The sequence below is a fragment of the Rhopilema esculentum genome, chromosome 18 (assembly GCF_057945365.1).
Source record: "Rhopilema esculentum isolate cy_ngs chromosome 18, ASM5794536v1, whole genome shotgun sequence".
In the NCBI taxonomy this organism is placed as follows: Eukaryota; Metazoa; Cnidaria; class Scyphozoa; order Rhizostomeae; family Rhizostomatidae; genus Rhopilema; species Rhopilema esculentum.
The window spans coordinates 2443039-2453720 of record NC_142832.1 but is presented as its reverse complement, the minus strand read 5'-3'; the positions used below and the strand labels follow the sequence as shown (position 1 = coordinate 2453720).

Here is a 10682-nt window from a genome sequence, read left to right as displayed (position 1 = left end):
TTTTTGCTTTTAAGAAACTCCATTTTCGTCAAGTTTTTAGCATCTTAATTACAGATGCGTCCATGTTGCTTCTCCAAATGTCACCATTTTGAAACTATTTCCGATTATCTGAGTTTTTAAATGTATCAGTTTCCAATCTATGATGTAGACTCCAAGCCAAAACGGATACAAATGTACACTTTTTCCTATTTATGTACCAGTATGGGTGGGGAGTTGCTTCACTAGGTCCTGACGTAAATCGTTAGTTGATAGGTTTTCTTATAGTAGTTGGTTAATGTATTCATCATCCAATAATTTTTATGTAAATAGCCTATATCTTAATGATTAATTCATATAACGTATGATTAATTGTTTTATTTTGCTAGATTTCGTTGTGTTATGTTTTGGCGTGGCTTGTAGATATTCAGAAACTATACCGTCCTCGCAGTCCTACATTCTTTGTGCAAATGGCATAATTTTTTAGAATGATGATTCGAGAAAATTCCTGTCGTTTTTCATCTTTTCTGTGACATTTCAATGGTTGCTAGTGGATGGAAAGCAATTGAGGATCACATTGCAAGTTGTCGATACCTTGGTACCATGGGTACCAGAAGGAGCTAAAAGGTCCGGAGCCCGTAAAAACCATGTTGTTATCGAAATTTTACAAGATCTTTTTAAAACGCAGAAAATTACTACTTTCAGCTTCTTATATGGTAGCCCTACCTGTAAGTTTTGAAACAGTCAAAAATGATGTCCACATGCATAAACGTAGAAACCGTGGGCGTGCTCCCCCATTTTTCAAAAACAGGTAAAGTACCTATTTGTAGCTCACGGAGGTACCCCTTTCTTGCCTACATGTGCTATGTTCCCTCCAAGTTGTGAAATGCTCCCTACTTCTATTTCAATATGTCCTTGATCCATGTGACAAAGAATCTATGTTTCTAAAAGGGTATGAAGAATGCGGCCACAAAAAATTCTTTGGAGCGTTTCCTGCATACTCCCTTAGGCCTAAAATCGTGAATCACTTCAATGGCCTTGCGACATTCAGCAGTTTTTATCCATTTGCTGTTGCTTTGCTGTTATTCTTGGTGCCTTACGGCCTTCCCCTTTTTGAACGCAGGGTACTTCCCTGCTCTCATCGTATCTCATTTTGAAACATATGCAAATTTGATTTGTGAAGATTTTGCAACTTCCTTAAAAGTTTGAAAATGATTATGTACTGGAGCCTTTTTCAGAATTCACTGCTCCAGTCTATACAAAATTTGTTCTGCTCTTGAAAATAATCATACGACGTCATCACAGAATAGCTGTGACGTCATGCCTGAACTTGAAGTCGAGGCTTCAAGAACAGGAAGAAAAAGCGCGAAACTTTATTCAAACGTCTGCAGAAGATGGCTGCGCTGATACGGTCACAGAAGATTCCATATGAAAGCCCACAATACCGATAGGTATGTTAATGTATTACCGTTTTTCGATATTGTTTTTTAATGTGATCTCCTGGTCCTGGCTGTTCTTTGATATAGTTTAAGGCGAGCATGCTGTTATGGCCAGGGACAGGGCATGTTTGTACCGCGTGTTGTTTCGAAGATTTTTATTTTGTTGTGTGTGGTGTGAATAATAGCAGCCCAGTCTGCAGAAAGTGGAATCCGGAACCATAAGATTGAACACTATTTTTGCGTCACATGTACATATTTAAATTTTCTAGATCTTATCGAGACCTGCCATGCTCTGTAGACTTAACCAAAAGGAGCATAAATGAGCTTTCAGCGTCTGAAATATGACTTGAATTAAGGTGCTTACGGTTCGATTGCTTTTGAGCTGTGTGTTCTGCTTTTTGGTTCGATTAACTCTATGGATGAGTACATTTCATTTTTTCATGAAGATTAAGATCTTTTTAGCTGTGTGTCCAGCCTATTATTTTGTGCAACTTGTCAAATCTCCAGCAATTTCTATTCGAAATTGCTGCATTATCTCACGTGATATCAGAAAAGTACACAAATTTGATACGTAGCTATAGAAAATTGTGATTGATTTTATGGAGAACATGGCAAATTTGAATTTCAGCTTCAAATATCATCAATTTATTGAAATTTGACATTGAAGCTGTAATATTTTTAAATATACCATTATACCATTAAAATATACCATTAAAATATACCATTAAAATATACCATTAAAATACCATTCAGGCCCGTAGAAACCGGGGTGCTGGAGCCCCCCAATAATTGTCAAACTGTAGTATACTTCCTTTACAACAGTGTACTGAAAAAGAAGGAATACAATAGGCAGCCCCTCCAATACAAATTTTGTTCCAATGGCACTGCCATTGTATTCAATAATGATACAAATCAATATTGTGACTACTCTATAAAGCATAGGAAACTTATGAACATTAAAAAAAATTTTCTTCAGTAAATTTTCTTAGCCTCTAATTCAACATAACTTTTCTTTGTATCTGTAAACTAGAAAATTTACTTTTGATAAATTTTATTAATTAATGACTAGTTCCCAGACAAGCATTAATGGAATCATCAAAAGCATTCATGAATGTACAGTGAGGAAAAGGGGACTGTGTGCCAGTAAATTTGGATGCAAAACTTTTGTCTCTGTATGTGAGAATATCTTCCTCTTTATCATGTTCCAACTGGTGAAAAATCTCACTGCAATCAAGGTTATAACCATAATTACACTCTTCTGCAAGGCCATCTAGAAACTCTGTTTGGAAATCTATCTCATCATGGCAGTCTTTCAGTTTGCTTCTCCTTCAATAAAAGACAAGTATGTTATTTAAAATTATACTTTGAGTCATTACAACAACAATTTATGGGGCTAGTGTCAGTGTTCAGGGGGGGGGCATCAGTGTGAAATTTACCAACTGTTACAGGGTAGATGATAATCATTAAATCAATGGTGTGGCTCAAATTATTATTGAACTAATCCCAAAATGTGATGTGATGCATTTCATGGTCCAGCAAAAGCTCCCCCTTCTCCTCAGTTAAACCTTTCTTGAATTTGATCTAAACTTAAAGTGAGTTTTCTTTGAAAGTTTTGAAGCCCTTCTAATACATGATATTCTATTGGCTCTTTATAGAAAAGATAATGCCTTATATGGGCCAGCTTTGTGCATATGCAGAACCATTGTTTGAGTTTTTTTGGTGGTACAAAACATGAAAATGGCTTTGAAAAAAGCAAACATTTAGTAAACTAAAGCTTTTCGTCTGACACTCTTTAGAGTTTAAAACGTCAGAACATAGATCAAAACTCTACGCTAAGAAATATATATATACCCAGTTGTGGATCGAAATAGGCCAATCAGAAACACGAGCACATAACTGTTGAGGTTGACCAATCAGTGCCGGTTGTCTATTGAGAATGTTACCAATGGAGTCCTAAGATGAAAACGAAGTCCTTTTGTCTACACAATAGCGGTTTTTTCGTGCTTATGTAGATAGATTCTAAAACTGCTAGGTGGAACGACGATCGGGCTTTACCAATAATCCGAAACATGTCGCCATTATAGTTTTTTGTACAATCTGGGTTTTCTAGCAAATTCTGCCCGATAGCAGAATCGCAGGTTTTAGTTGTAATTTTAGATTTGCAAGACCGAGGTGGCTGTTCTCTTTGTGGACGGGTTTAGTTTCTAATACTAAGCGGAACATGTTGTTTTATTCTATCCTCCAATCTTTGGGTAGTGCGTCCTACGTAGCCAGTATCACACTGGCACGTAAACTCATAAACAACGGAACTTTTTTGTGTGGCAGGAACGCAGTCCTTTTGGATTGACGGAAGGGCCCTTTTCGTACTATAAACAACACGTGGGTTGACTGCAAAGGGACAATTTGTAATGGCTTGTTTAATTTGACTTTCAAAACGTAAGGAACTTTTACCGATCCAGGGTAGTTTTAGATCGACCCGGCACTTTTGAGGACCAACTTTTACGTCAGCCTAGAAATTTCCTATCTTCTCCTTGAAACTGAAATAACATCCTCTGGATAGCCGTTCTCTAAAAAAAAATCTTAGTTAGTTTTTAAAGTTCCGAGTCGAGTTTAGACTTGGAACAAATCATCAGTGCCCTATGTGTAAGTGTTTCGATGAGGCTGATTTTTCTTTGTTTTGGGCAAAACGAACTCCATCGAGTGTATAACCCCAAAAATGTGGGTTTACGTTATACACTAGTGAGAAATCCAGTGCCAGATTTTTCAACCAAAACATCTAGAAATGGCAAGGAGTTATTTTCTTCCTTTTCAAATGTAAACTGTGGGGCTGTGTGAAGGCCATTAAGGCGTTTTAGGAAAGTATCACACTCAGCCTCTGTTTTGAAAATGGTATATGTGTCATCCACATACCGAAAATAAACACCTGGCTTTTGGTCGCAGTAGGCAGGGAATTCCATGTAAGTGACTGAATTTTTGCCTAACCTCAAATGTTATTACTGATTTCTACTAAATCGACCCTGTAGATTACAAATCCAAGATGGGTCACTTTCGATTTTGACCGGAAGTGCCTTAATTTGATGAGGTCAGAAAACAAGAAATTTATATCGTACAGTAGACACGTCTAAGTACTGAAATTTACTTAATTGTCATGAATATTGGGTACTGAGTTCCTCACAGACAGTTTATTATAAAAAATGTTTGACTTCCTTTTCTATATGACCGAGCTTAACACAGTCTCTTAAACATACAATATACCCCAGTCCCACAACAAGTCTCTTCTTGAAGAACAAGATAAACTATTATTTCAGTAATTAATAGAACGAGAGGGTAAGGGGTAAATTGCCCCCAATTTGGTATACTAAGAATTGCCCTGCAAAGGAATGCATTTTCTGTATCATGAAACACATGTTGGTAACAAAAAATAAGTGAAGTCCAAGCAAAACATCGTTTTATGTCATGATGACGTCATTTCTAAAATATCTTTGTCAGTAAAAATTAATAAAATAATATATGTCAATCGATAGCCCTTGTGGTGCTGAATCAAAATATGCAAATATTCTTGAAAATGGGTGTAAGGGAACCGAGAAATTGCAGGTAGAATGGATTAATTTCTTGTTTTCTGACGTCATCAAATTAAGGCACTTTCGGTCAAAATCGAAAGAGACCCATCTTGGATTTGTATTCTACAGGGTCGATTAAGTAGAAATCAGTAATGACATTTGAGGTTAGGCAAAAATTCAGTCACTTACATGGAATTCCCTGCCTACAGTCAAACAAACGCTCTTCATGAAAGCCGACAAAGATATTGGCCAAGGCAGGTCCCAGAGGGCTACCCATAGCGACACCATCCTTTTGTTGATACATTTCATTGTTAAAGCTGAATTCAACTGAACGTGTTGCAGTTTCCATCAGTTCAATGAATACTTCCTCTGGGAATGGTGGGCTATTAAGCTCGCTCCGGTACAAAGCGTCGGCACATATTTGATGGTCTCACTCAAAGGGACATTTGTGAGAAGACTGCTAATGTCAAAAGAACACACGAAAGATGTTTCGTTTTTGATGTTCAAGTTTTGTATGAACTCAGCGAACGTAAAAGAGTCCTTGATACAATGTTTTGAATATTTTTGAAGAACAGGGTCCAAAACTTCAGAAAGCCACTTAGCCAGTTCGTGTTGTGCTGAGCCAATCATAGACAAAATGGGTCTAAGTGGCTTGTGTATTTTAGGGAGGCCATACATTTGTGGACGTTGTTATCCTATCGTAAACTTCGTTGGTCAACACTTTTGAGTTAACTAGCTCCAAGAGGCGTTTTTGAGGTTTCCGCTCTAGCTTGGCAGTTTTATCCTGTGTTTCGACAGCACCCAGTTTTTCAATCTTTTCTTTGTCGAGGAGAATATTCTCCATTTTTTGGATGTAGACCTTTTTGTTCAAAATAACCACTCCTGACCCTTTATCAGGCTTAGTGATAAAGATGTCATTATTAGCCGTAGAGATTTTGTGATAAATGATAAAGATGATAAAGATGTGATTATTAGACCGTAATGCTTGAAAATGCTCTCTATGCAAAAGAAAATCTGAGTGGTAGATGGGAGAGCCGCTGTAATCGTACGCCAAATCGCTTAGTCGTGCTCGTAATTTGTTAAAAACTGCTCGTAATAAAAAAAACAGCTACTGTGTGGACAAAAGGAGTTCGTTTTCACCTTAGGACTCCATTGGTAACATTCTCAATAGGCAAGCGGCACTGATTGGTCAACCTCAACAGTCATGTGCTCGTGTTTCTGATTGGCCTATTTCGATCCACAACTGGGTATATATATTTCCTAGCGTAGAGTTTTCGGTCTATGTTCTGACGTTTTGAACTCTGAAGAGTGTCAGACGAAAAGCTTTAGTTTACTAAATGTTTGCTTTTTTCAAAGCCATTTTCAAGTTTTGTACCACCAAAAGATTGTTTAAATCTGGATTCTGATATGTCAATTATGAAGTATGTCCATTGCTCTTTTTCTGATATAACCCCCTTAATATACCATTAAAATGAAAGAAAAATTCACTGTGCAAACTTCTGAATCTTAAATTTCTCTCTTTCTCTTTAAAAATCTAACTCAAACTTTTCAAAGGTTATTTGAGGAGCAACTGGAGAAGGCCAATGTTGTTATCAGTAACGGGTCTTTAAAACGATTAACCTCCCTCTTCTCGGCAAAAATATAGCAACTAACTTCATCTGAAAATTTATTGGGAACGGATAAGTCATATTTTTAATAGCTATTAATAAGAAATAACACAATCAGAAGAGCAGTGTATATCTGAGTTGAATATCAAAGCTGGGATCAGAGAAGTGATTCTACTGTAAATGAAGCAATGTGTTGCCAATCAAAATTTGCAATCTCTGCTGAAAAGGAGTTTGTTACACAGCTTTACCTCTCAACCCAACATGCCCAGTATTCTTCTATTCCTTTGCAATCTGGTGCTGGCATGTCTCCAATGATGTACTTAACTACCCACAATGCTTGAACGTCAAACATAGTGAAAGTATAGTATTCATTTTGTGCTCCAACATAAAATAGTTTTCCTTTGCCATCCCCAGTCCAAAGAATTCCTTTGTAAAGACCCTCCAGGTACTGTAAGTTTTCCCCTCGCAGACGAAGATTTTCCGACAGAAATGGATAGCTGATTTGGTATCCAGTGCATTGAATAATGCAATCTGCTTCATAATTGCTGCCATCTTTGAAATGGCAAGTAGAACCTAAATCAAAGGAAATCTGGTATAAGAGGTTTTTTAACTAATACTTTTTCCAAAATCCAAAGTTGAAGGAAAAACTTTTATCATCTGTAAACAATCTATTAGATACGGTAGTATGAGTTATTCTAACTTTGCTTTATCAAGTAATTTTATCTGGCTGTAAGTTTTTGTGCATTCAATTGAGTTGTCTATCCTATAGAAAAAGTATCCACACCACTAAATGTGGAAATACTTACAGTGCAACTTGCAATTACATTTCCTAAAAAAATCGTATTTCAACCTTCAATTTTTGTCAGAAGAGGTCTTTCTGTGATTGTAGAAGGCCATTTGAATCCCATTGGCTTTGTTCGCCACGTGCACACAATGGACGAAGCACCATATTTAGCACATTGCAAGGCAAGGTCTTCTGCAGAATATGACGACCCAATCATCAGCAATCGTTTGTTTCTATATGCTTCGGCATCTCTGAAATCGTGTGCATGCAGCACAATTCCAGGGAAGGTTTCTATCCCTGGAAAAGATGGCACATTTGGGGTGGAGAAATGACCTGAGGCAACAACGACGTAATCAAAGACTTCCGGAGGCAAAAGTTTGTCCTCTTTTAAGTTCTTTGCAACGACTGTGAAGTTGTCTGTGGAGTCATTGTAGTCAACGTTGCGGACAACATGGTTGAACAGTATGCATTTACGGAGACTTTCCTCTTTCTTCCAGCGACCTGCATTGAAAGTGAACGATTTTTTTAATTATAAACTGTGTTTCCTATTATACTATTAACTTTGATGTTCCACTTAGAGGCACGAGGTTGACGTGGTTGGTATTTAAACAAACCATCTAAAAATATGCTTTTTATGTATCAAAATTCATCAACGACACAAGTATATAAGCCAGCAATGTCTGCAGTGAGAAAAGGAAGAGAGGGTTAGAGATATACACGCGTCTCCTCAAGTGCTGGAGGAGAGCTACAGATTGCCCTCCTAAACTGCTCTAGAAAGAAAATAGCTTTCCTTGAAATAAATGTTTTCTTTGTTTCTATTCTTATTAATCTACAAATAGCTCACCTGGAAGTTACTAGAAGAGCTGTTTAATGTTCCCCTTCTAAACGTCTTATGGCCAGGCCTGCTTTTGATAACGGAAGTATAAACACGCACCTTTTAAGTAGTCAAAAAGGACTTCCCTTGATGGAAAGGACGCGATTGGTTTGCCGTAGTGATCCTCGAATGTGTAGTCGGGCAATTCAAGCGCTTCCTTAGGCCCATTTGACCATAGATGACGGTACATGCTACTGTGAACTGGTTCACCATATTCGTCAAGACCTGATAAATATAAATTAGATAGTAAAGGTAATTAAAGCGTGGCTTTGAAAACAACACGTAGAAACGCAATGGCGCCTTGACGTCATTGAGTAGCAATCAGGATGTAATAGAAGACAACAAGATGAAAACGAGGCGCCCCCTTTAGCTCAAAGCGGCAACCGGGAAAACCTCCGGGATGCTATTGCCCTGATAAAATATTTTTGACTCTTTTGCCGCTCTATACTGGATTTGTCAACTTTCACCTGATCTTCCCAAGGTTCCGTCATGTTGCTTCAGGCTGAGTTTACACGATACCGGATTACTCACGTATCGGATTACTTTTCATATCGGATAGGGGTTGCGTTTACACGGCCCGCATCAATCCGATACGTCCGATACCACTTTTGCGGAGTGAAAGCACTCCGCTGTGAAGGTGATTTGAAAAGTGTTCCGATACATTCCGTGTAAACGGGCGAATCCTATACACTTTCGCTCCGGACCCTCGTTCTGAATCTCAATGCTTCTTAGGAGAGTCTTTATCAACGTATTCAACATCATTTACATTCGTGTAACGCTCAACAAATACTCTTTGATCTTGTCATCATTTGACATTCACCTTCCCAATCCTTGCCCTCGAAAAAGCAGATGCCTTTACCGACTCAAGCTGCAATTCAACTGCTGCTTCCTCCCTCTGCTTACAGTTTCTCCTTTTTTGCCATCACTCAAAATTTATTACAAAGTATCAATTATTTCCCGAGAGCTTTTTCTCCTCGGTAGGCTTACGAAATCGCAGGAATTTTGGATTACTAAACAAAACACTTGACTATGCAGAGGGGTTGAAACAAAAGAAGCATGCAAATATTAAAACATCGAATAATATAAATCGTAAAACATTAAAGATGTAACTTAAAAAAGGAGAAAGCTTTACCCGTTCTCCATGTATAATTCCAAAGTCCGCCCCAGTTTGACTGTTTCTCGTAGCAAACAATTTCTGGCAAATTTCTGCCTTTTTTTCGCAGTTTTTCAGCTTGGTAGAGAACTGACATTCCACTCGGGCCTGCACCGATTAAGCAAATGCGTTTTCCAACCATTTTACCAGACCCTGTTGTCGAAAAAAAATCAAAATTATAAGTACGTTTTTAACGTCGTGGGATTTCAAAACCAGGCAAAACCAGGAAAACGTCGTTCCACCTGAGCTCCTTCAGACAAATATTACATTTCAATTGTTATAACTTTTAGGGGGGTTTTGTTACAATTGTGAATAACTGGACCATCAAGCAAGAAGTGGTTAAGTGGCGTAGCGGATTTAAGGTCTCAGTTATACGATACCGGATTCATATCACCCCGGATTTCTCCACACCGTTTTCATTCAAGTAACACGACACCGGGTCAATCCAAACCACATTTTCAGGCACAGCAGAGCGTCGAGGAAAGTGTGGGGGGGGGGGGGGTGGGGCTGGTTTCACAAGGCAAGTAAACTAATACATCTACAAAAAATACCAACTAACGGCGAAAAAATGGCAAAAAGCATCAAATTTTAATAATAGCGTGGCACTAGGATGTTTTCCAGTGCTTCTTTATGTACATAAATTAAACTGAACAGAAAGGTATTGTTTCCTAGGTTTTGGAGAGGCTCTGTTGTGCACTTGACTGTCATATGCTGGTAGGCAAGAAACTCTTTAGGGAGAAGGTTGAAGAAAATCAAAGGGATTTGGGTTGCCTGGAACACTCAAGGTAAAAGAAAAGGATATGAAAGAAATCATTTTATTGAGGAAAGGGGCTTCATTCGATCATGAATCAGATCCAAAATCAATAACTGATCCAAAATCAAGATTCAATCACAAGTCCCTGATTTCAAATTCAATTGAAACTTCAAACATCAATTTCCTCTTCTCCGAAGTTTCAGTTATGTCATTTGATTAAGATCTCATTGTCCTTTTCATCATCTGTATCAAATCTATTTATACAAATCGGCAGCCTTTGGTCCAGGTCCATTTAAAAGCTTTTTAATCCGCGCTCAAGCTCAAAGAAGGGCCTATGTTCAGATCAGGGACCGTGCACCAGCCAAAAAGTGGAGGGGCTGAAATGGGTGAGGCCACGCACCCTGGAAGGCCGGAAATATTATTGTACTGCTATCTGCATTTGGTAGATTACTTTATCAAACAGTTAAACAGATAGAACGCGAATTATATAATAGGCTTTATCAGCTCACGACGAATGTACTATCTGTATAACTAC

The 10682-nt window shown here is 38.1% G+C and overlaps 1 protein-coding gene across 1 annotated transcript; it reads right to left on the bottom strand.

The window, feature by feature from the left end:
* Positions 1-1834: 1834 nt before the first annotated feature.
* LOC135680924 (uncharacterized) lies at positions 1835-9795 on the bottom strand. Its single transcript, XM_065195163.2, has 5 exons — positions 9373-9795; positions 8301-8465; positions 7433-7867; positions 6831-7155; positions 1835-2741 (listed from the first exon to the last, which is right to left on the bottom strand). Exons 1-5 carry the CDS (start codon positions 9533-9535, stop codon positions 2474-2476), a joined length of 1356 nt encoding a protein of 451 aa, XP_065051235.2. The 5' UTR covers positions 9536-9795; the 3' UTR covers positions 1835-2473.
* Between the last annotated feature and the right edge of the window lie 887 nt (positions 9796-10682).